Source organism: Nomascus leucogenys, chromosome 10 (assembly GCF_006542625.1).
Source record: "Nomascus leucogenys isolate Asia chromosome 10, Asia_NLE_v1, whole genome shotgun sequence".
In the NCBI taxonomy this organism is placed as follows: Eukaryota; Metazoa; Chordata; class Mammalia; order Primates; family Hylobatidae; genus Nomascus; species Nomascus leucogenys.
The window spans coordinates 52,013,882-52,039,990 of NC_044390.1; the positions used below are offsets into that span (position 1 = coordinate 52,013,882).

The 26,109-nt window shown below is 51.2% G+C and overlaps 1 protein-coding gene across 5 annotated transcripts; it reads left to right on the forward strand.

The window, feature by feature from the left end:
- Positions 1-1,920: 1,920 nt before the first annotated feature.
- TMEM161A (transmembrane protein 161A) lies at positions 1,921-20,765 on the forward strand. Of its 5 annotated transcripts, none has more exons than XM_030820357.1 (13): positions 1,921-1,994; positions 5,529-5,632; positions 7,219-7,299; positions 7,673-7,770; positions 7,919-8,075; positions 10,140-10,291; positions 16,873-16,887; positions 18,711-18,771; positions 18,862-19,005; positions 19,109-19,246; positions 19,364-19,538; positions 19,670-19,766; positions 20,199-20,765. In XM_030820357.1, exons 1-13 carry the CDS (start codon positions 1,992-1,994, stop codon positions 20,450-20,452), a joined length of 1,479 nt encoding a protein of 492 aa, XP_030676217.1. In that variant the 5' UTR covers positions 1,921-1,991; the 3' UTR covers positions 20,453-20,765. The 5 variants fall into 5 exon arrangements, with proteins under 5 accessions (XP_030676217.1, XP_030676219.1, XP_030676218.1 ...); XM_030820359.1 differs by having other exon boundaries at positions 19,109-19,222; XM_030820358.1 differs by lacking the exon at positions 16,873-16,887.
- The last annotated feature ends 5,344 nt before the right edge of the window (positions 20,766-26,109 follow it).

The following is a 26,109-nucleotide window of genomic DNA, read 5'->3' on the forward strand; positions in this document are numbered from 1 at the left end:
AGGCATACGCCAAGCTACCATGCCTGGCTGGACTCAGGTCTTCAACACTTCCCACCTGGTCCCTTCTGTCCCTTCCCCACTCAGGAGGGGTGAGCCACGGTCCTCATGGCAGTGATCAATGGCTGTGGAGGTCCAGCTGAGCATGCAGCCCCTGCCACCTCCAGCAGTGCCACTGCCACATGCATAGTGTTACACACAGATGATGCAAACTCTTCACCCAGTTACCTACCCTTCTGTTCTGAGGACCTCACCGACGATGACCCTGGACGTCCTTCCACATGGGCTGAAGAACTACCTACTCACTGGCACCCCAACCCCATACATCTGGACCAGGACCAGGGACTGAGCAGGAGGAAAAGGGTCAAGGTAGCGGGTACCCTGGGGGAAACTGAGGCATGGCCAGAGAGAAAGAGCCTTCCTAGCCTTTGGATCTCACCCTCACGGCGGACAAGAAGTCAGGCCAGTCCCTGACGTTAGTGCCCACAGGCTAAGCACCCAGTGTGAGGTCCATTAAACTATGGGCTGCTTTCTAAGGCTGGGAGCCCCCAAGGCCACAAGTGAGACTGGGCCGGCTTCTCCATCCCAGGGAGACTGCACTTTTGCCCTCCACCACGAGGTGGCGTGGGATGGTGCACTTAGGATTCAGCACTTGCCAGCCGAAGGTTAAAAAAATAAAATATAAACCAGGCCCTGTGGCTCACGCCTGTAATCTCAGCGCTTTGGGAGGCCGAGGTGGGCGGATGACCTGAAGTCAGGAGTTCGAGACCAGCCTGATCAACATGGAGAAACCTCGTCTCTACTAAAAATACAAAATTAGCCAGGCGTGGTGGCGCATGCCTGTAATCCCAGCTGAGGCAGGAGAATCACTTGAATCCGGGAGCGGAAGTTGCGGTGAGCCGAGATTGCACCATTGCACTCCAACCTGGGCAACAAGAGCAAAACTTCGTCTCAAGAAAAAAAAATTAATACATAAATACATAATAAAATGTAAAAATGAAAAGGTAATTACACGGGCCCCACACACAGGAACCCACCCCCATAAAGGTGCTCAGACACTCGGTCATACCCAATATATATCTACACTCAGGCAGACACACTCATCCACAGAAAAACAAATGGCAAAACCCAGGCACGAACACCAGAAGCCCTTTCCTCCTAGCGGTGAAATAAAGAACATCAGATCCCTGAAGCTGACATTTGGTCCTTGATCCAGCCATTCATGAAGCTGACACTACGGCTAGTATTTTCTGTCACATGAGCCAAAAACTTTCCTTTTTTGCTTGAACCCATTTTAGTTGATATTTTGTGGAGCACAGCCAGAGTCCTAGCTGATAGAGATGAATAAGGCACTTGCCAGGTGAAAAAGATTGAGGCATTCTTTTTTGGTTTTGTTTTGTTTTTATTTTAAGATTGAGGCATTCTTGAATGTAGGATATTTACAAAGGCCTGGAGGTATGAGAGAGCATGGTGGGTGCAAGTTGTACTATAGGGTGCACAATAGTGCTAGCAGCAGATTTAAGTCAGGCAGAAGGGTCTGAATTCAGTCTGAGTACTTAGCCTACTTAGTACTTAGGAGTAAGTACTAAGTAAGTACTAAGTACTTCGTCTACTAAGTGGGAGCCATTCAATGTTCTTGATGGGGGGAGGGAGTTCTACTCTCAGAAACGTCCCTTAGGTGGGAATAAATGCTTTCGCTGCAAACCTTTGAGATAACTGTAGGTAAGAGAAGACAGCCTTAAGAGAGGTCGGCCACGCAGGCCTCCCAGACATAATCTTGACTTTGATCGATCAGAACCAGCGTGTCTGAACCACAATTTCCGGCATGCAACGCGAGCGGCCTCCTCGTCTCTGATGATTTGCCGGCTCAAAACATGCTGATTGGTCGCACGGGATGCTCGTCAGACCAGAGTCGGGCTCTAATTGGTCGAGTTCCCGCGGAGTGCCCGGAGCCCCAGGCCGGTGGGTCAGTGCACCGCGTTCTCGCACGCGTCATGGTGAGCGAGCGTCCTGCGAAGTGGGGGGCTCTGCAGGGCCGGGATCCAGCCGAGGGGGTGCAGGGAGACACTGAGGGAATGGAATGGGGTCTCTTCTTGGGGATTGGAGGCTCTGAAGGATTCGGGGGCACGCTGAAGGCCGTGTCCCTCTCTCTGGGGGCCCTGCTCTCGCTACAGGACCTCCGAGGGAGTCGGCGGGGGTCGTACGCAGGGGGACTGGAAGTCCCTAAGCGTTCTGGGGATTCTGCTCTCTGGAGACCTTTTAGGGGTCCTGCTGAGGGGTCGTGGTCCCACAGAGGAGACTGGGGACCCCAGCACATTTGGAACCTGGTTAAGGCGGTGTGGGGTCCTGCTGGGGGTCCACTCTGGGGACGGGGGTCCTGCAGGAGCGTGGGGGCCGCGCCAACAGGATCCATCGGGGGTCCCTGCTATATCGGGGTGTGTGGAACGGGCAGGGGAAGCCGTGGGAGGTGGTCTCAGGGGGTCTGGATGGCCTCAGGGTGGGCAAGGTTCTCAGAGTGGGAGACAGGACAGTTGGAACCTTCAGGTCTCACGCGGCTCTGGGTCCAACCCATTGAGTATGTTCTTAAAACTTAGCTCAGCCCCTGGGGGTCAGGCTGGTGCAGGGAGATGGGGGACTCCCACAACCCTGACGGGACTGGCCTGGGCAGAGAGAGGGACGTGGAACTGGAGGGTCCCTGCCTGGGACCATCCCCGAGGAGGGACGCTGGAGATGGCCCTGAAAGAAGGGCACTGATGGCCGGAATTATTGAAAGTGGGGCGTCGTCCCAGGCGGAGGTGCAGGACGCCGTAGGAGATGAGGACACGGGCTCCCCGATGAGGAGATGGAGGGAGGTTGCATTGATTTTATCAGGGTTCTTGGGTTCGAGGATCGTAAATCCAGTGAAGAGAAAAGAAGGAGCTGATGGAAGACTCCAGAAAATCCTTGGAGATATCTGCAGAGCCCTGACCCTGAGACAGGAGGCTGGGTGGAGGGCAGGGCCATCAGAACATCCCTGGACAGCTCTCTGGGAGCCTTAGGTGGAGGGATGCACCCCTCCACCACCTTTTCCCTTGGGGTGTTTTGGGGGGGGTGGGGTCATTGATGAAGAGCCCAAAGGTCCAGGAAGACCTCTGAGACTCCCTGGGTGCAGGGAGGGCTGAGGAGAGAGCTGAGCCGTGGGGAGGTGGAGGGGTGGTCTCTAGCTATGCCTGCAGGGTGCAGAACCGAGTTGGGGGCTGACTGTGAGACTGGGAAGGGCCTGAACCACCTGGAAGGGTATGGGATGATGGGTGTTGGGGTCTCCCAGGAGAGCCTGGAGGAGGCTACTGGTTGAGCTCAGCAGAGAGGTCTGGGCTGGAGGTGTCACTGTGCTGAGGTTGTGATAGGTTGGCTGATTAGGTGGTTAAAACCCCGGCAGGTCACAGGAGAGAGGTCGGAGAGAGAGGAGAAAAACAGACTGGGGGGTGGGAGGGCAGGGTCCTAGGGGAAGGGTGGGGCTTCAACAGCCCTGGCCCACTGGCTTGCAGGGGCCCATGGGCTGGCACCCATGGTCCTTAAGTGCCAGCCAGCCAGCCAGCTAGCCAGTCTGCACTAGGGTTCCAGGGAGGGTGAGCAATTGAGGATTTAGAGATGAGAAAGATGGCGCTACCAACCTCATTACTGAAAAAAGATTTCTGGTCTCAGTTTACAAGTCACAGGCACAGAGAAAATGTCCTATTAGTTTGTTATTCTATGTATTTTATTATTATTATTATTTTGTTTTGAGACAGAGTCCCACTCTGTTGCCCAGGCTGGAGTGCAGTGGCGCAATCTCAGCTCACTGCAACCTCTGCCTCCTAGGTTCAAGCAATTCTGCTGCCTCAGCCCCCCGAGTAGCTGGGATTACAGGTGCCCGCCACCATGTCTGGCTAATTTTTGTATTTTTAGTAGAGACAAGGTTTCATCATGTTGGCCAGGCTGGTCTCAAACTCCTGACCTCAAGTGATCAGCCCGCCTCAGCCTCCCAACGTGCTGGGATTACAGGCATGAGACACCGCACCTGGCCTCAGCAGTCATTTTGAATTACCGTGCTAGGGCCGGTACCCATCACGTTAGGGTTTTTCCGACTAAATTTAGCTTATTTATGCCTGATTAAAGGATTATTTTAATAATTAATTTTACTATTAAATAAACTGTATTTCATTTTGATGATAATACCAGAACACTAGTAGACAGCTCTCCTGAGCACATAATTTTACATAATTATGTAATTACTGGCAGCAAATGGGTATTTACTGCATTCAAGTAGGAAAACCCAGCTTCACCACAGACTGATTCTTCTAAAACGTTTAAAAATAAGTATATGAAAATGTGTTCTGAATTAAGAACTGGGTGAGAAAATTCCTAATTAAAAAAAACAGTCATAGCTGGGTGTGTTGGCACATGACTGTAGTCCTAACTACTCGGTAGGTTGAGGTGGGAGGATCACTTGAGCCCAGGAGTTTGAGACCAGCCTGGGCAACGTAGCAAGACCCCATCTCTAAAAATAAAAATAAAAATAGGCCGGACACAGTGGCTCATGCCTGTAATCCCAACCATTTGGAAGGCCAAGGCGGGAGAATTGCTTGGGCCTAGGAGTTCAAGACCAGCCTGGGCAACATGGAGAAACCCTGTCTCTACAAAATAGACAAAAATTAGTTGGGTATAGTGGCAGGTGCCTGTAATCCCAGCTACTAGGGAGGCTGATGTGGGAGAATCACTTGAACCTGGGAGGTTGAGGCTGCAGTGAGCACCCCAGCGTGCCACTGCACTCCAGCCTGGGTGGCGGAGCAAGACCCTGTTCTCCCCACCACTCCCCTGCCAAAAATAAATAAATAAATAAATAAAAATAAATAAACTCACCCCACTCAGACATGTAGGTCTTCACATCAAAACAGGAGGTGGCCAGGAGCATAGACGCCCTTTCAAGGAGGTTAATTATAAAGGGAAGGAGAGGGAGGAGGGTGATGGAACCATCAGGGATCATTTAAGGTGGGAGACACTTAGGGGAAGGAGCTACCAGGTGAAGGAGAAAGCTAGACGCTCAACCGAGACTCAGTGGCTCCCTAAGTGGGAGTGCGGAGTACAGAAGGCAGTGGGAGCCGCTTTCACTGAGTGTGGTGGGCTCGTGGTTAGGGGCTGGAAGGTGGTGGTGAGGAATACAGGAGACTACATAGGAAGCACCCATTTCCAGATGAGAAAACTGAGACTCCGGGAAATTAATATTATACCTGAATCCATAGCGGAGGCGGGAGGCAAACCCCATGGTCTCCACTGCCCTACACTCCAGCTAGGTGGTGAGGGTGGGTGCTGATCTCTGACGTGGGAGGGCAGGGGCAGGCTAGGTGAGTCCAGGCTTACCCCAGGACTCTCCCCTAAGAAGCCGCTAGAGCCTAAGAGGCTCGCCCTTCCCCCATCCGGCCTGACTTCTCTATAAATAGCCTGGGTTCCTACGGAGGGAGGGAGCTTGTGACCCTCTGGCAGGTGCTGCCAGTCATGTCCCCTCCCCGCAGGCGGTCCTCGGAGTACAGCTGGTGGTGACCCTGCTCACTGCCACCCTCATGCACAGGCTGGCGCCACACTGCTCCTTCGCGCGCTGGCTGCTCTGCAACGGCAGGTGAGCCCCGCCCCGGCGGTGGGAGGGGCCCGCGGAGTCACGCCCCCTTCTGGCTCCCCACGCCCCGCCCCACAAATTGCACAGCCTTGATTTTGATTGGTGGGTGGTGGGGGGAAAAACGTTGTTGAGGTGTAATTGAAGTACAACAAGCTGCACATATTTGTTTTTTCTTTTTCTTTTTAGAGACAGGGTCTCACTCTGTTACCCGGTCTGGAGTGCAGTGGCCTGATCATAGCTCACTGCAACCTCAACCTCCTGGGCTCAAGTGACTCCTGCCTCAACCTCCTGAGTAGCTGGGACTACAGGTGTGTGCCACCATGCCCAGATAATTTTTTAATTTTTAATAGAGATGGGGTCTTGCTAAGTTGCCCAGGCTGGTCTCAAACTCCTGGACTCAAGCAATCCTACCACTTTGGCCCCCAAAGTGCTGGGATTACAGACGTGAGCCCCCATGCCTGACACAAACTGTGTATATTTGAAGTACACAGTTGGACTTGTTTTGACAGATGTACACATGGGTGGAAACATCACCATACTCCCCGCGTCCCTCACTCTTCCTGCCTCCCTGTAACCCAGCCTTCCTTCCACCCCTGCACCTGCTAGAGCTTGCCCGCTCTGGTTTTTGTCCCTGCGCGGGTCTCTGATGCTTTCTGAGAATCTGGTGGCAACTGAATTCTCTCCTGAGAAAAATGTATGTGACAAAAACAAAGGCAAAAAAACACGTCAGAGATGATGGCTCAGGCCCATAATCCCAACACTGGGGGAAGCCAAGGTGGGAGGATCACTTGACTCAGGAGTTTGAGACCAGCCTGGGCAACATGGCAAGACCCTGTCTCTACAAAATATTTTAAAAATTAGCCAGGTATGGTGGCTTACACCTGTGATCCCAGCTAATCAGGAGTCTGAGGCGGGAGGATCGTTTGAGCTCAGAAGGTCAAATCTGCAGTGAGCTGAGATGGTGCCACTGTACTCCAGCCTGGGCGACAGACCAAGGCCTTCTCTCAAAAACAAAAACAAAAACAAAGGCCAGGCAAGGTGGCTCACACCTGTAATTCCAGCCCTTTGGGAGGCCGAGGCGGGTGGATCACTTGAGGTCAGGAGTTTGAGACCAGCCTGGCCAACATAGGGAAACCCTGTCTCTACTAAAAATACAAAAATTAGCTGGGCATGGTGGCGCATGCCTGTAGTCCCAGCTCCTCGGGAGGCTGAGGCAGGAGAATCACTTGAACCCGGGAAGTGGAGGTTGCAGTGAGCCAAGATCATGCCACTGCACTCCAGTCTGGGTGACAGAGCGAGACTCTGTCTCAAAAAGAAAAGGAAAAAGAAAATAAAAGTTGCACACACCTGGCTTCCCCAGGAGAGTTAGCCAGCAGATTCAGGAGTATCCAAGCCCCCTGAGCCCACTCAGCCTAGATCTGTTGGCCTCACGATTTCCCCAGAATTTCCCCATGCTGTACCCTCACCTACCTCCCAGTGTTCCCCTGGCCTAGGCTACCCTCTAACTAGAATCCCTGGATTTGAGGTTCACTGCCTCAACCTCCCAACCCCATGCCTGAGCTTCCCTGACTGCCTGTCCTTGCTCTCAGTTTGTTCCGATACAAGCACCCGTCTGAGGAGGAGCTTCGGGCCCTGGCGGGGAAGCCTAGGCCCAGAGGCAGGAAAGAGCGGTGAGTGAGCTGGGCCCCATCCCCAGCCTTGAGAGGGTGGCTTCTCCCCAGGAACGGCCTCACCCCTGCTGAGGGGGCTCCGGGCTCACGGACACAGGACTGGCCCACCCATACTTCCAGGCGCTGATTGGGCACAGGTGAACCGGGAGACCCTAGTCCAAGGAGATAGTCACTGTCAAGTTAGCATCTGTTTCCTGGCAGTTTACTCTAGCCAGTCCTGTGGCCGGGGTGGGGGTTGGCACATCCCATTATGCAGAGGAGCCGAGGCTGTGGGAAGAGATGGTCTCCACGCCAGCTGCTCTGAGCTCTGAGAGTGGCTGGCCCCAGTGGAATGCATGCTCACTGTCCCCCTTGCTTGTCACCATCCTCCCAGGTGGGCCAATGGCCTTAGTGAGGAGAAGCCACTGTCTGTGCCCCGAGATGCCCCGTTCCAGCTGGAGACCTGCCCCCTCACGACTGTGGATGCCCTGGGTAATAGCCCAGTCCCATCCCTAAACTCTGCTCCTTCAGCCCTGAAGGTCCCCACACCCTCATGGGGGTGGGGAGGATTTGAAGGAAGAGTGTTCTATGGGGAGGGGAGCGAGCTGGGCCCCAGGGCTTAGCAGAGTGCCCCCTGCAGTCCTGCGCTTCTTCCTGGAGTACCAGTGGTTTGTGGACTTTGCTGTGTACTCGGGCGGCGTGTACCTCTTCACGGAGGCCTACTACTACATGCTGGGCCCAGCCAAGGAGACTAACATCGCCGTGTTCTGGTGTCTGCTCACGGTGGCCTTCTCCATGTATCCTTCCTCTCTGCTCCCTGCCAGTGGGGTGGGTGGGAGCAGGACCTGAGCTTCCCTGGTTCCCCTAAACTGGTGTGGCAGTTTTCACCTGCTGTGCCACAAACTTCCCCAAGCTTGGTGGCATGAAGCAGACATTTTATGTGCTCTGGCTCTGTGGGTGGACAGACTGGGCTGGGCTCAGCAGGTCGGTTCATCTCCACTCCACATGGTCATGCCCTTTGGTGGCAGTAGAAATGCCAGGAGGCAAGAGGGAGTGCCTTGCCCAAAGTCACCCACCCCATCCCTGTTCTTTCTACCACATTCTCCTTGTTTAAGGAAATCACCAGGCCAGTCCGCAATCAGGGTCAAGAAAGATATGGTCCCTTGGCAAAATTTTAAAAAATATATACTCCAGCCACAGTGGCTCAAGCTTGTAATCCCAGCACTTTGGGAGGCTGAGGCAGGCGGATCACCTGAGGTCTGGAGTTCGAGACCAGCCTGGCCAACATGGTGAAACCCCATCTCTACGAAAAATACAAAAATTAGCCAGGTGCAGTGGCTCATGCCTGTAATCCCAGCACTTTGGGAGGCCGAGGCAGGTGGATCACCTGAGGTCAGGAGTTCAAGACCAGCCTGACCAACATTGAGAAACCCCTTCTCTACTAAAAATACAAAAATTTCCCAAGGGTGGTGGCGCATACCTGTAATCCCAGCTACTCAGGAGCCTGAGGCAGGAGAATCGCTTGAACCCAGGAGGTGGAGGTTGCAGTGAGCCAAGATCACGCTATTGCACTCCAGCCTGGGTGACAAGAGCGAAACTCCGTCCCCCCCAAAAATTGTGTGTGTGTATATATATGTATGTATACATATATATATACACACACACACACGTATGTATGTATGTACATATATATATATTTGTTGTTGAGACAGGATCTTGCTTTGTTGCCTAGGCTGGTCCTGACCAGCTTCAAGTGATTCTCCTGCCTTGGCCTCCCAAAGAGAGCAAACACATGACTTTGGGGACCCAAGTCTGAGGAAGCACAGGAAGAATGCTACTCCTGTGACTTTTGGAGAGGGAAACCTGTCTCAAAATCCACTGGTCCCCCAAATTCCCGTGCTTTTTTTTCTTTTTTTTTGAGATGGAGTTTTGCTCTTGTTTCCCAGGCTGGAGTGCAGTGGCATGACTTAGGCTCACTCCGTCTCCTGGGTTCAAGTGATTCTGCTGCCTTAGCCTCCCAAGTAGCTGGGATTACACGCGTGCGCCACCACGCCCGACTAATTTTTGTATTTTTAGTAGAGTCTGGGTTTCACTATGTTGGTCAGGGCTGGTCTCAAACTCCTGACCTCAGGTGATCTATCTGCCTCAGCCTCCCAAAGTGCTGGGATTACAGGCATGAGCCACTGCGCCTGGCCTGTTTTTGTTGTTCTTGTTGTTGTTGTTGTTTTTTGAGACAAGGTATCCCTCTGTTGTGCAGGCTGGAATGCAGTGGTGCAATCAGGGCTCACTGCAGCTTCAAACTCCTGGGCTCAAGCTATCCTCCCACCTCAGGCTCCCCAGTAGCCAGGACCACAGGGGCTACCACCATGCCCAGCTAATTTTTAATTATTTTTTGTAGAGATGGGGGTCTCACTATGTTACCCAGGCTGGTCTTGAACTCCTGGGCTCAAGTGATCCTCCTGCCTTGGCCTCCCGAAGTGCTGGGATTACAGGCATGAGCCACCGTGTCTGGCCCCCATGCTGCATTTTGAGGGCAGATTGGAGATGAAGCCCTTCTATATCTGATTGCTTTTCCAAGGGATGTGAAGTAGGTGAGGTGGGTGAAAGAGGCAGGGTCACCCAGGGCGGGAGGCTGAACAGACATGGTGGCCTGATGAGGCCATCTCCCACTCAACAGGAACCTCCAGCCCACATCCAGATCTGGGATCCAGCACCCCAAAACTGAACTCCTCTAGGTCATCCCCAAGGCCTATTTGTGCAGCAGTGCTTGTTCCCTGGAGTTGCGGGGTCCCAGATGGGGTGTGGTGAAATGGGCAGAGTGGGGCAGTGGCACCTGAGGCCTCCTTAGCTCCAGCCTCCAGCAAGATGTTCCTGACAGTGACACGGCTGTACTTCAGTGCCGAGGAGGGGGGTGAGCGCTCTGTCTGCCTTACCTTTGCCTTCCTCTTCCTGCTGCTGGCCATGCTGGTGCAGGTGGTGCGGGAGGAGACCCTCGAGCTGGGCCTGGAGCCTGGTAAGTGCAGCCCCCAACGTGGGGCCACCGCAGCTGTCACTCCCTCATGTAATCTGACAAAGATGGTTTAACTGGCTCGGTGTCCAGCACGAGTAGGCAAAGGAGTGGGCTCCTGGGGTGAAGGCAGTCCCCATTAGTGACCATCTCAGCTCCTGAACCTTGTTGGGCTTTGGGGAAGACAGGACATTCCCTTTCTCACTGTCTCTGATGGACACTCATGGCTATAGCTCTGTTTTCTTTTTTTTTTGAGATGGAGTTTCACTTTTGTCACCCAGGCAGGAGTTCGGTGGCACGATCTCGGCTCACTGCAACCTACACCTCCTGCATTCAAGTGATTCTCCTGCCTCAGCCTCCCAAGCTGGGATTATGGGTGTGCACCACCACGCCTGGCTAATTTTTGTATATTTAGTAAAGATGGGGCTTCACCATGTTGGCCAGGCTGGTCTCAAACTCCTGACCTCAGGTGATCCGCCCGCCTCAGCCTCCCCAAGTGCTGGGATTACAGGTATGAGCCACTGTGTGTGGCCTCTTTTTTCATTTCTTAAAAAAAATATTTATTTATTTATTTTTATTGAGACAGGGTCTCACTATGTTGCCCAGGCTTGTCTCACACGCCTGAGCTCAAGCGATCTCCCTGCCTCAGCCTCCCAAAGTGTTGGTATTATAGGTGTGAGCCACCGTGCCCGGCCTCTTAAATGATCCTTTTAACATATAATTTGGACCTCATCATTTCTCTGCCTGGCACCACACTCCCTGGGTCTTAGGAGAAAGACCATAGTCCTCACCGTGGCCCACATGACCCTGCTGACCACTTGAGTTTTACCTTCTCTAATTCTCCCTGCCTTTCAGTTTTTTAAATTATATATGTTTGATATATACAAAGAAGATGTGTATGTCAATTATAAAGCAAAATAATAATATGAGTACCTGCAAACCTACCCCTCAAATAATAAGTAGGTGGGGTAGTGACTGCACCAATCTCCCAGGGGGGCAGTAAGGTTTAAATGAATCAAGATCCGTGGATAGGGCTTGATTTTTGCCAACCTAGCCCTCGTCACGTGGAATGATGCCCTCTGTGGCCTTTACATGCATTTCTCTGATTACCAGGGAAGTTGAGCACCTTTTCCTGTTTATTCATGATTCATGTCTCTTCTGTGAAATTTCTGTGAAATACCTGTTCACATTGTTGCCCATCTTTGTATCTTTTTTCTCTTTGAATTTTTTTTCATTGTGGTAAAATAGACAAAACAAAATTCACCACCTAAACCATTTTTAAATGTGCAGCTCAGAGGCATTAAGTATATTTAGATGGCCGAGCATGGTGGCTCATGCCTGTAATCCCAGCACTTCGGGAGGCTGAGGCAAGCTGATCACCTGAGGTCGGGAATTCGAGACCAGCCTGATCAACATGGAGAAACCCTGTCTCTACTAAAAATACAAAATTAGTCAGGCGTGGTGACACATGCCTGTAATCCCAGCTACTTGGAAGGCTGAGGCAGGAGAATTGCCTGAACCCGGGAAGCGGAGGTTGTGGTGAGCCAAGATCGAGCCATTGTACTCCAGCCTGGGCAACAAGAGTGAAACTCCGTCTCAAAAAAAAAAAAAAAAATGTAGGCCAGGCATGGTGGCTCACATGTGTAATCCCAGCACTTTGGGAGGCCGAGGCAGGCAGATCACGAGGTCGGGAGATCGAGACCATCCTGACTAACATGGTGAAACCCCGTCTCTACTAAAAATACAAAAAATTAGCCAGGCGTGGTGGCGCACATCTATAGTCCCAGCTGCTTGGGAGGCTGAGGCAGGAGAATGGCGTGAACCCGGTAGGCGGAGCTTGCAGTGAGCCGAGAATGCGCCACTGCACTCCAGCCTGGGTGACAGAGCAAGACTCCATCTCAAAAAAAAAAAAAAAAAAAAGTCTATTTAGATTGTTGTGCAACCGTCACCATCGTCCATCTCCACAACTCTTTGCTCTTGCAAAACTGAAACTCCAGCCCGTTAAACACTAACTCCCTGTTCCTCCTTCTGCAGCCCCTGACACCCACCATTTTACGTCCTGTCTCTGTGAATGTGACCACTCTGGGTTCCTCATATAAGTGGCATCATACAGTATTTGTCCTTTTGTGATGGGCTCGTTTCAGTTAGCACAATGTCCTCAAGGCATATCCATGTTGTGGCAGGTGTTAAAGTTTTTTTTTTTTTCTTTTTTTGAGACAGGATCTCACTCTGTCACCTAGGCTGGAGTGCAGTGTTGCAATCACAACTCACCGCAGCCTTGACCACCAGGGCTCAAGTGATCCTCCCACCTCAGCCTTCCAAGTAGCTGGGACCACAGGCATGTGCCACCACGCCTGGCTAATTTTTAATTTTTATTTTTTTCTGTAGAGATGGGGTCTTGCTATGCTTCTTAGGTTGGTCTGAAACTCCTGGCCTTGAGCAGTCCTCTCACCTCAGCCTCTCAAAGTGCTGGGATGACAGGTGTGAGCCACTGGGCCCAGCCAGAATTCCATTTTTAAGACTGAACACGCTGGGCGCGGTGGCTCACGCCTGTAATCCCAGCACTTTGGGGGGCCGAGGTGGGTGGATCACCTGAGGTCAGGAGTTCGAGATCAGCCTGGCTAACATGGTGAAACCCTGTCTCTACTAAATATACAAAATTAACTGGGCGTGGTGGCACATGCCTGTAGTCCCAGCTACTCGGGAGGCTGAGGCAGGAGAATTGCTTGAACCCAGGAGGCAGAGGTTGCAGTGAGCTGGGATCACACCACTACACTCCAGCCTGGGTGACAAAGTGAGACTCTGTCTCCAAAAAAAAGAAAAGACTGAACACTATTTCATTGTCTGGGTGGAACACATTTTCCTTATTTGTCCACAGATGAATGCATGGCTTGTTTCCAACTTTTGGCTTTTTGACTAATACTGCTGTGAACCTGAGGGTACAAGTATCTCTTTGAGACCCCATTTTCAATTTTGGAGGGTATATATCCAGAAGTGGAACTGCTAGATTATATGATAATTCTATTTTTAATTTTTTGAGGAACTGCCATACCGTTTTATACAGCAGCTGAACCATTTTATTTTATTTTTGAGACAGAGTCTCATTCTGTTGCCCAGGCTGGAGTGCAGTGGTGGCATGATCTCCACTCACTGCAACCTTTGCCTCCCGGATTCAAGTGATTCTCATGCCTCAGGCTCCCGAGTAGCTGGGACTACAGGTGCCCACCACCACACCCAGCTAATAATTTTTTTTTTTTTTTTTGAGACAGAGTCTTGCTCTGTCACCCAGGCAGGAGTACAGTGGCATGATCTTGGCTCACTGCAACCTCCACCTTCCGGGCTCAAGTGATTCTCTTGCCTCAGCCTCCCTAGTAGCTGGGATTACAGGTGTGCGCCACCATGCCTGGCTAATTTTTGCATTTTTAGTAGAGATGGGGTTTCGCCATGTTGGCCAGGCTGGTCTTGAACTCCTGACCTCAGGTGATCTGCCCATTTTGGCCTCCCAATGTGCTGGGATTACAGGTGTGAGCCACCGCGCCTGACCACACCCAGATAATTTTTGTGTTTTTAATAGAGACGGATTTTGCCATGTTGCCCAGGCTAGTCTCGAACTCTTGAACTCAAGCAATCTGCCAGCCTCGGCCTTCCAAAAGTGCTGGGATTACAGGTGTGTACCACTGTGCCCGGCCCATTTTATATTTTGTATTCCTAGCAGCAGTGCACAAGTGTTCCAAATTTCTCCACTTCATTGCCAATTCTTCTTTTCTTTTCATTTGACCACTATTTGCATTATTTTCTATCTGCATACATGCATCACACTTTCTTTGCTGAGCCATCGAATGTAGTTGTAAGCATAACCTCTAGTGTCTTGAAAAAATGGAAGTTGATTATTTTAGTTGATATTTGTCTTGAAAAATATCCTTCCCTAAAATCAGAAAGTCGTTCTATATTTTCTTTTTTTTTTCTTTTTTTTTTTTTTTCGAGACGGAGTATCGCTCTATACCCCAGGCTGGAGTGCAGTGGGCGATCTCGGCTCACTGCAAGCTCCGCCTCCCGGGTTCACGCCATTCTCCTGCCTCAGCCTCCCAAGTAGCTGGGACTACAGGTGCCCGCCACTACGCCCGGCTAATTTTTTGTATTTTTAGTAGAGACCGGGTTTCACTGTGTTAGCCAGGATGGTCTCGATCTCCTGACCTCGTGATCCGCCCGTCTCAGCCTCCCAAAGTGCTGGGATTACAGGCATAAGCCACCGCCCCCGGCCAGTCATTCTATATTTTCTTCTAAAATATTTCGGCCAGGCGTGGTCGCTCGCCCCTGTAATCCTAGCACTTTGGGAGGCTGAGGTGAGTAGATTGCCTGAGGTCTGGAGTTCCAGACCAGCCTGGTCAACATAGTGAAACCCCATCTCTAGTGAAAAATACAAAAAGTAGGCTGGGTGCGGTGGCTCACGCCTATAATCCCAGCACTTTGGGAGGCCGAGGCGGGTGGATCACGAGGTCAGAAGATCGAGACCATCCTGGCTAACACAGTGAAACCCCGTCTCTACTAAAAGTACAAAAAATTAGCCAGGCGTGTTGGCGGGCACCTGTAGTCCCAGCTACTCGGGGGGCTGAGGCAGGAGAATGGCGTTAACCCAGGAGGCGGAGCTTGCAGTGAGCTGAGATCACGCCACTGCACTCCAGCCTGGGCAACAGAGCAACACTCCATTTCAAAAAAAAAAAAAAAAAGCTGGGTGAGGTGGTGTGAACCTGTAATCCCAGCTACTTGGGAGGCTGAGGCAGGAGAATCGCTTGAACCCTGGAGGCGGAGGTTGCAGTGAGCCGAAATCACACCATTGCACTCTAGCCTGGGCGACAAGAGCAAGACTCCATCTTAAAAATCAATCAATAAAATAAAATATTTCAACTTTTACATTTCATATAAGCTCCTAAACTCCTCACTGTTGCTGATGGACAGTGACATTAATTTCTGTGTTATCATATAGGGGTCAAATTTGAGTGTCTCCATGGACTAACCTTGCTAAAGAATTATATTTTTATTGAATTGCAGATTCTTGTTGGTTTTCTTTTGTCCTGTCTGATCCTTCCCCTTTGGTGTGGCTAGGACCTCTGGATTTTAGAACAGTACTGACGTACCTCCTTTTCTCGTTTCCAATTTCTCGGTTAGCTACTTGGCTCATAAATTTTCAGTCTTTGCTAATTTTATAGCATATATAGCATTTAATGCTATATATATTTTACCAGGTCTCACTTTTGTTCACCTAGTTTTTTTTTGTTTTTGTTTTTGTTTTGAGATGGAGTTTTGCTCTTGTCACCCAGGCTGGAGTGCAATTGTGCAATCTCAGCTCACTGCAACCTCTGCCTCCTGGGTTCAAGCGATTCTCTTGCCTCAGCCTCCTGAGTAGCTGGGATTACAGGTGCACACCACCATGCCTGGCTAATTTTTGTATTTTTAGTAGAGATGGGGTTTTACCATGTTGGCCAGGCTGGTCTCAAACTTCTAACTTCAGGTGATCCACCAACCTCGGCCTCCCAAAGTGCTGGGATTACAGGTGTGAGCCATCAATGCCTGGCAGTTCACCCAAGTTTTGACTGATATTTTTTATTATTCTGTTTGGGGTGTTTTAACATTTCCCTTCTGATTTCTGTAGAGATGGGGTCTTGCTATGCTTTGACCTATGGATTATTAAATATTTTTAAATTTTTCAAACATAGACCTTTAAAAAATACATATTTATTTCTAGCTCAATTGCACAGATGGTCTATTTGAAATAATTTCTTTAAAATTTGGTAAGATTTGGCCTATGGCCTGGAATGTGATCAGATTTTGTAACTATTCCATGTTTTCTTGAAGGACATATTCTGTTGTTGTTGTTGTTGTTTGCCTTTTTTCACATGTTCTAATTGAAGGACATATTCCCTGGCTCTATGAGTTTAATAAATTCAAATCTCCATCTTGCCTAACCTTTTGTCTGTGACTTATCAGTCAGCAGAAGTTAATCTCCCTCTGGGACAATAGAGCTCTCAATTTCCCTATCAATTCTGTCAGTGTTTTCTTTATATATTTTGCAGCCTATTCACAAGGTGTTCACAGATTTAGAACTGCTACATTTTCCTGGTGAATCAGCCATTTTATCATGTTGTATGGAACCCTTCTATCTTCTAATACTACTTTTTTTTTTTTTTTTTTTTTTTGAGACAGAGTTTTGCTCTTGTTGGCCAGGCTGGAGTGCAATGGCGTGATCTCGGCTCACTGCAACCTCCACCTCCTGGGTTCAAGCAATTCTCCTGCCTCAGCCTCCCAAGTAGCTGGTATTACCCGCCACCACGCCCAGCTAATTTTTGTATTTTTAGTAGAGAAGGGTTTTACCATGTTGGCCAGGCTGGTCTCGAACTCCTGACCTTGTGATCCACCCATCTTGGCCTCCCAAAGTGCTGGGATTACAGGTGTGAGCCACCGTGCCTGGCCTATTCTAATACTACTTCTTAGTCTAGTTTGGCTGGTAGTAGTATAGCCTTTCTAGCTTGCGTTCTTTTGATTAGTATTTGCTGTATCTTTTTAACATCCCTTTACTTTCAATCTTCCAGTGACTTTATGTCAAGGTATATCATCCTTTAAAAAACATGCAGCTGGATATTTTCAATGTAGTCTGACAGTCTTTGTCATTTAACTTTAAAGTTTAGTCTATTTACATTTATTGTGATTACTGACATATTTGACTTTGTTTCTACCATCTTACTTTTTTGCTTTCTATTTGTTCCTTTTCTGTTGTTGCAGTTGACATTGGCTGTCAGCCTAATTGTTGTTCCTTTATAGGTGATCTGTCTTAACTCCCTGGCTGCTTTGTGATTTTTTTGTTTTTGGTGTTCTGCAGTTTCACTCCATTGTGTCTAGGTATGGATTTCTTTTTATTTACATGGTTTGATATACTTTGTGTGTGTCTTTCATTCTGCAAATTTCTCAACCATTCTCTTCCAGCAATTCCTTTTATTCTTCATTCCTTCTCTCCCTTCCCTCTGGGGCTCTGATTTGATTTGCGTTGGGCTTTCTGTTCTGTCTTCCTTATCTCTTAGCCTCTCTTCATATTTCTCACCTACTTTTTTTTTGAGTTGGAATCTGAGTGATTTCTTCAGATGTGTCTTCCAGTTCATCAGTTCCTTCTTTGGCTGTTCCTAATGTGCTGTTTAACAACCTATTATTTCAATACTTACATTTTCCCTTTAGAAGAGTTTAATTTGGTTCCTTTGCAACTCTACCCAGTCATCTGAAGGAAGTCTGATGTCACCTGTTCTGTGATTACAGCTTTCATTTCCTTAGTCATTTAACACATAATTGACAGCACCAATTTCTGAAGTCTTTGAGACCTAAACTTGACTGTTGTTTTTCTGTTAACTCTCCTTTATGGTGATTTGTTTCCTTATGCATTTGGTGATTTTGCCTGTGAGCTCATATGAATTTGCTCCTTTTTTTTTTTTTTTTTGACAAGGTCTCGCTCTGTGCTGGAGTGCAGTGGCATGATCTCAGCTCACTGTAACCTCCACATCCTGGGCTCAACCCATCCTCCCACCTCAGCCTTCACAGTAGCTGGGACTACAGGCGTGCACCACCACCCCTGGTTTTGTATTTTTTGTAGAGGTGGGGGTTTTGCCATGTTGCCCAGGCTGGTCTCAAACTTGTGAGCTCAAACCATCCACCCACCTTGGCCTCCCAAAGTGCTGAGACTTACAGGTGCGAGCCACTGCACCCAGCCCTGCTCTTAATTTTTGGAAAATCTTGGGTCCTGAATTGAGGATTCTTTCCTCCAGGAGGACTTTGGTTTTCTCCTGCAGGAGTCCTTCATCCCCCTCTAGATTCCTTCTATAACCTAGGGAGCTCAGGCTCAACAGATACCCCTGAATGTTCCCAGCCCAATCAGGAGTGTCTGCCTGGTACATTCTGTTTCTTTTTCTTTGAGACTGAGTTTCACTCTTATCCCCCAGGCTAGAGTGCAATGGTGCAGTCTCGGCCCACCGCAACCTCCGCTCCCCATGTTCAAGCCATTCTACTGCCTCAGCCTCTCAAGTAGCTGGGATTACAGGCACCCGCTACCACGCCCGGCTAATTTTTGTATTTTTAGTAGAGATGGGGTTTCACTATGTTGGCCAGGCTGGTCTCAAACTCCTGATCTCAGGTGATCCGCCTGCCTCGGCCTCCCAAAGTGCTGGGACTATAGGCGTGAGCCACCGCTCCAACCTTGTTTCTTATGAAGAGTGCTGTGTAACTAGAGCACAAAATTGTCCTTGTGCCTGGCTCAGGGCCTGGCAGACCCTTGTGCATTCCTACTTGGGGAGCAAACGGATGCCTGAGGGATGGGGGGTTAGGGAACAGAGTGGCCTTAGAGACCCTAGGAATTCACTCTACTCGGTCCTCTTCTTATTGTCCCCAGGTCTGGCCAGCATGACCCAGAACTTAGAGCCACTTCTGAAGAAGCAGGGCTGGGACTGGGCGTGAGTCCTGGGAAGGGGGGAGAGGGGCAAGGGCAGGCTGGGACCCTCCCAGGGTCCCCCAGGCAGGCTCGTGACCTGGTGTTCTCCTAGGCTCCCTGTGGCCAAGCTGGCTATCCGCATGGGGCTGGCGGTGGTGGGCTCTGTGCTGGGTGCCTTCCTCACCTTCCCAGGCCTGCGGCTGGCCCAGACCCACCGGGACGCGCTGACCATGTCGGAGGACCGGCCCATGCTGCAGTTAAGTGGGTCGCTTGGTGGGTGGGGGGATTAGGAAGCTTAAGGGAGAGACTGGAGGAGAGGGGGTGCCCAGGCCTCACTCTCTCATGCCCTCACCCCCCAGGTTCCTCCTGCACACCAGCTTCCTGTCTCCTCTGTTCATCCTGTGGCTCTGGACAAGGCCCATTGCACGGGACTTCTTGCACCAGCCGCCGTTTGGGGAGACGCGTTTCTCCCTGTGCGTATTGGGTGGGGCTAGGAGGTAACTGGGACTCCCCTGGGTGCCCCAGCCTCTGAGATTCAGGGAGGAGCCTGGGGAAGATTCTGGGGGGTCGGAGGCGGCCTTCTTAGTCCCTTGCCGCCGCCCCTCTCCGCACAGGCTGTCCGACTCTGCCTTCGACTCCGGGCGCCTCTGGTTGCTGGTGGTGCTGTGCCTGCTGCGGCTGGCGGTGACCCGGCCCCACCTGCAGGCCTACCTGTGCCTGGCCAAGGCCCGCGTGGAGCAGCTGCGAAGGGAGGCTGGCCGCATCGAAGCCCGTGAAATCCAGCGGAGGGTATGGACGCCCCGATGACCTAGGCCAGCGGGAACTTGGGGCTCAGGATGGGGTTCCTGGTCCTTTGGGCGTGGAGTCGTCCCAAACCCAGAAGGCCTCCTGCTGCAGCCACCCCCGCTACCTGCCCACAGGTGGTCCGAGTCTACTGCTATGTGACCGTGGTGAGCTTGCAGTACCTGACGCCGCTCATCCTCACCCTCAACTGCACACTTCTGCTTAAGACGCTGGGTGAGATGCTACGGTGTGGGAGTGGAGGAGGGGCGGGGCTGGAAGATAAAACGAGTGGAGGTGGAGTCTGGAGGGGCCCGGAGGAGGAGGCGGGGACTGTGGTGAGGCAGGGTCTGAGCAGGAGGTGGAGTTTGGGATGGGGTTTGCCTTAGGAGGTGGAGCCTGGGAAGGGGTTGGGTCTTGGCAGGAGGTGGGGCCTGGGGAAGGGGCAGGGCACGTAGTGAGGCAGGATCTGAGCAGGAGGTGGGGCCTAAGGTAGGGCTTGCCTTGGACAGGGGGCAGCGCCTGAGGGGGTAGAGGTTGGGCAGGAGGTGGAGTCTGAGACAGGGGTGGGAGTGTCTGGAGGAATGGGCCCGGACCCCCAGGCCAGCCCTGTCCCTCGCCCCCTCCCCTGTTTCTCCACTCATACCTCGCTTCATCCTCTTCTCCTAGGAGGCTATTCCTGGGGCCTGGGCCCAGCTCCTCTACTATCCCCCGACCCATCCTCAGACAGCGCTGCCCCCATCGGCTCCGGGGAGGACGAAGTCCAGCAGACTGCAGCGCGGATCGCCGGGGCTCTGGGTGGCCTGCTTACGCCCCTCTTCCTCCGTGGCGTCCTGGCCTACCTCATCTGGTGGACGGCTGCCTGCCAGCTGCTCTCCAGCCTGTTTGGCCTCTACTTCCACCAGCACTTGGCAGGCTCCTAGCTGCCTGCAGACCTTCCTGGGGCCCTGAGGTCTGGTCCTGGGGCAGCGGGACACTAGCCCGCCCTCTCTGTGTGTGCCCCCGTGTCCTCAGCTGCAAGATGGGGCCGGACTCCCCGGCGTTCCCTTCACCACAGTGCCTGAGCCGCGGCCTCCCTTGGACGCCGAGTTTCTGCCTCAGAACTGTCTCTCCTGGGCCCAGCAGCATGAGGGTCCCAAGGCCATTGTTTCTGAAGCCTGTGTGCCAGGTTTGAGTGGTGAGGGTGATGCTGGCTGCTCTTCTGAACAAATAAAGGAGCACGCCGATTTTTACAAACACTGTCCGAGTGGTTTGGGACTCGGGCGTGTGCAGGGTGGTAGCTGCCTTGCATGTCCCTGTGGCACCTGCCCGGGTGCAGGGTGGGGGCCGCGCAGGAGGGAGAGAGGAGCAGGACTGAGAGGGGAGCAAAGGTCTGGGAGGAGAAAGGAAAGCGAGAAGGAGGCCAGGCTCGGTGGCTCACGCCCGTAATCCCAAATCCCAGCACTTTGGGAGGCCAAGGCGGGCAGATCACTTGAGGCCAGCAGTTCGAGACCAGCCTGGTCAACGCATGGTGAAACCCAGTCTTTACTAAAAATACAAAAATTAGGCATGGTGGCGCATGCCTGTAGTTCCAGCTACTGAAAAGGATGAGCCAGAAGAGTCTCTTGAACCTGAGAGGTGGAGGCTGCAGTGAGCCGAGATCATGTCACACTCCAGCCTGGGTGACAGAGTGAAACTCTGTCTCAAAAAAAAAAAAAAGAAAAGGAGGAAAAAGAGAAGAAATACAAGTGTCCCAGGAAAAGTCCAAAAGCAGGATGGAAGAGACCAAAAATCAGGGGAAGGTGGAGTCCCAACTGAGAGGGCAGGTGAAAGAAACGCACCATGAGGGAGTGCCAGGAGGTCAGACGGGCAGGGAAACCTCAGAGGAAAACCAGTTTGAGGAAATGGGAGGGCGGGGAGCCCATGGTGATGACAGCATCTGCCACAGGTATGCAGGTGACTTTGCATAGAGGTCACACACAGGGAGGGGCATATTGAGGCCTTGGTGACCCAGAGAAGGGATGTGGGGCTGTCGTGGACTCTGAAATTGTCCTGTAGCTGTGACTCCAGGGTGTGTGCACATGTGTGTTATAATGTAAGGTGCAGGCTGGGCACCGTGGCTCACACCTGTAACCCAACACTTTGGGAGGCCGAGGCAGTCCGATCACCTGAGGTCAGGAGTTCAAGACCAGCCTGACCAACATAGTGAAACCCTGTCTCTACTAAAATACAAAAAAAATTAGCCAGGCGTGGTGGCACGCACTTGTAATCCCAGCCTCTCGGGAGGCTGAGACAGGAGAATCGCTTGAACCTGGGAGGCGGAGGTTGCAGTGAGCCAAGATCATGCCATTGCACTCCAGTCTGGGTGACAGAGTGAGACTCTGTCTCAAAAACAAAGACAATGTAAGGTGCATATGTAACCTTTTTGTATAAGTAAGATGTATATAGACAGTTCCCTGACTTAGAACGGTTTACGATTTTTCTTTTTTAAAAATTTCATCAGGCCGGGTATGGTGGCTCACATCTGTAATCCCAGCACTTTGGGAGGCCGAGGCGGTGGATCAAGGTCAAGAGTTTGAGCTCAGCCTGGCCAACATGGTGAAACCCCATCCCTACTAAAAATACAAACATTAGCCGGGTGTGGTGGCAGGTGCCTGTAATCCCAGCTACTCAGGAGGCTGAGGCAGGGGAATCGCTTGAACCCCTGAGGCTGAGGTTGCAGTGAGCCGAGATCACGCCATTGCACTCCAGCCTGGGTGACAGAGTGAGACTCTGTCTCAAAATAAATAAATAAATAAAAATAGGAAAGATAGAAGGGGGTGGTTGAGGTCTTTGTGTGTGGCTCAGAGGGAAGATAAATAATTTTTGTGTGTGTGTATTTTTATTTTTTTTTTTTTTTTGAGACGGAGTCTCGCTCTGTCACACAGGCTGGAGTGCAGTGGTGAGATCTCGGCTCACTGCAACCTCCGCCTCCCGGGTTCAAGCGATTCTCCTGTCTCAGTCTCTCGAGTAGCTGGGATTACAGGCGCCCAGCACCATGCTCAGCTAATTTTTGTATTTTTAGTACAGACGGGGTTTCACCATATTGGCCAGGCTGGTCTCGAAGTCTTGACCTCAGGTGATCTGCCCGCCTTAGCCTCCCAAAGTGTGGAGATTAAAGGCATGAACCACCACACCCGGCTGAGATACCATTTTTTACTTGTCAGATTATGGAAGATCAAATATGGGTGAGAGTATGTGGTGTAAATCTATATGATCTATTTGCAGGTATACCTGGCATTCCTATTCTTTTTTGGATAGGTTCCCCCCAAAGATGACCCCAAAAGGACTTAGAGCTAGTGGTTTACCTGGGAGGTGTCCCCAGGCAGCCCCCATGGCGGGTGAGAGCTGAGACAAGGAGGGAAGGTGCCTTGCAGGGGGCACCAATGAGCAGGTGACACTGTGGGCAACCCAGGCTCAGTCCTGCTGGGGGCCTTAGGGGGGCAGTGTAGAGCAATTATCTCAGGATGATCCCACATCTGGGCATGGGTTAAGCTACTTAGACACCTACCTTCAGTCATCGGCCGCCAGTTGCACCTGGGGTACCGTGTTGTGTTTCTTCAGGACACTCCTAGGCTGCGCGGAATTGCTAATAGCAAAAAGCATTTGGTGGCCGGGTGTGGTGGCTCACGTCTGTAATCCCAGCACTTTGGGAGGCCAAAGCGGGCAGATCACCTGAGGTCAGGAGTTCAAGACCAGCCTAGCCAACATGGTGAAACCCCGTCTCTCCTAAAAATATAAAAATAAGCTGGGCGTGGTGGCGGGCACCTGTAATCCCAGCTACTTGTGAGGCTGAGGCAGGAGAATCACTTGAACCTCGGAGGCGGAGCTTGCAGTGAGCTGAGATCGCACCACTGCACTCCAGCCTGGGTAACAGAGCAAGACTCTGTCTCAAAAAAAAGAGGACGAGAGTCTCCTGAAGCTCTTCTTGGACGCAGCTAGCAAACATCTTCTTCACTGTCACTAGTCTAGACAGATCCACGGGCTCACCTCTATACTGTTAGGAGATGCCACAGTGGTGGGCAGGAGAGGGGAGAGGTTGACCAAGGTTCAGGGGCTGGTGTGAAACATGGAACTTAGATCAGAAATCTGGGCGGGATGTCAGAGGCGGGGTGCAGATGAGTTCAGCAGCCCCCGCCAAATTGCTATCACATTGTCATGGCAATACCTAACAACCTAATTGCCCATCCATAAGGGGAACTGAGGGCTCACCTGATTAGACCTACCAATCTTAACTTACCTCACTTGTTTTTAGTTGATTATAAACCCCATATTGTTAAAAGTCACTCAGCTAAACAATACATAGCTAAACTCCCAGGCCAGGTGTGGTGGCTCATGCCTGTCATCCCAGCACTTTGGGAGGCCAAGGCAGGCAGATCACTTGAGCCAGGAGTTAGAGACCAGCCTGAGAAATATGGTGAGACCCCATCTCTACAAAAAATACAAAAAGTAGCCAGGCATGGTGGCATGTACCTGTAGTCCCAGTTCCTAGAGAGGCTGAGGTGGGAGGATTGCTTGAGCCCAGGAGTTGGAGGCTACAGTGAGCCATGGTAGTGTCACTGCACTCCAGCCTGGGCAATAGAGTGAGACCCCGTCTCAAAAAAAAAAAAAAAAAAGAAAGAAAAAGAAAAGAAAGAAAGAAAAATAGGCTGGACACAGTGACTCAAGCCTGTAATCCCAGAACTTTGGGAGGCTGAGGCAGATGAATCACCTGAGGTCAGGAGCTTGAGAGCAGCCTGGCCAACATGGTTAAACCCCGTCTCTACTAAAAATACAAAAAATTAGCCGGGTGTGGTGGCAGGCGCTTGTAGTCCCAGCTACTTAGGAGGCTGAGGCAGGAGAATCGCTTGAACCCGGGAGGCTGAGGTTGCAATAAGCCGAGATCATGCCATTGCTATCCAGCCTGGGCAAAAAGAGCAACACTCTGTCTCAAAAACAAACAAACAAACAAAAAAACAACCCCAAACAAACAAAAAAACTCCCACTAGTTTCTTTATAGATAACGTCTCTATGTACGGGCCACCATGGTAATGGTTGCTTAAGTTGTTCTTCAGGAACAGGATCAGTTCTTGTCCAGTCCAAATGGGCTGAGAGCCAAACCTTCACCTTGGCCTGTGTGTATTTAGGTGGTGAACTTTGACATTAGAGGGCCAAACACTCCACCCCCAGATCATGATAACAATGTCATTTTGTGAACACACATCCTATGGAAAAGCCATGAAGCTTGACTACACATGCACGGTTCCCCGACTGCCCCACTTTTCCCCACGTCTCTGACCAACTTGCTCCCCTATCCCTTAAATATCCCTAAAACCCTATCTTCAGGGAGGTGGATTTGAGATCTGTTCTCCTGTCTCCTCACTCGGCTGCCTCGTGAATAAACTCTTTGCTGCAAAACCTGTCATCTCTGTTGGCATACTGATGGGCAGAACAAGCCTGGTTTGGTAACATAAGGGATGCGTGAATTTCTGAGTAGCCGGGACTACAGGCACACATCTCCAAGACTGGCTAATTAAAAAAAAAATTATTTTTTGAGACGGAGACTTGCTCAGTCACTCAGGCTGGAGTGCAGTGGCTCACTGCAACCTCTGCCTCCCAGGTTCAAGCGATTCTCCTGCCTCAGCCTCCTGAGTAGCTAGGATTTTTGTACTTTTAGTAGAGATGGGGGTTTCAGCATGTTGGCCAGGCTGGTCTCGAACTCCTGACCTCAAGTGATCCACCTGCCCTGGCCTCCCAAAGTGATGGGATTAAAGGCGTGAGCCACTGCGTCCGGCCTAATTTTTCTATTTTTTTGTAGAGATGGGGGTCTCACTATATTGCCTAGGCTGGTCTCAAACTCCTGAGCTCAAGCAATCCACCTGCCTCAGTCTCCCAAAGTGCTGGGATTACAGGCATGAGCCACCGCACCCACCCTGGTAAATTTCATCATGGGGATCCTCTAGGAGAAAACTGCACAGCTGCTAAACAATGTGCACAACGGAGACCAACTCAAAAGAAATCCTGTTGCACGTGAGCAGATTGGAGAGCAGTGGGGGGTCAGCGCAGTGGAACTTGTTCCTACTCCCACCCCAACAAGAGCACGAGGCCTGTGCCGGCCCAGCCGCCCCTCCTCTCCGGGCACGCAGAGGCTCCCACTTCTGGCCTGGTGGTGGGTGGGCCCTGCAAGTTGCTCTGGCCAATGGGCTGCAGGCGAAGTGAGCCGGGATTGCCATTGGAGACCCTCTGGTGGCTGCCCCTGCAGATGGTGACTGACGTTCAGGCCTGAAGCCTCAGCCAGCCCCAGAGTGCAGGGCTCTTGGGAAGGAAGGCCATGTTCAAGCCCATGAGACTTTCGGCTGTGCTGGCTGCACAGAGACGGCCCCTCCTGCCTTTGTGGGTGGCCACATATATCCTGAAAGGGATGAGTGTATGCACAGAATCTCTGTGGGAGGAGACAGGAGAAAATGGTCACAGGAGGCCCCCTGCAGAGGGAACTGTTCACCTACTTTTCACTGTAAACCCTTGTGGACAGCTGGTGTTTTCTGGAAAATTGTGGTATGTATTAATTCAAACAATAGTTGCA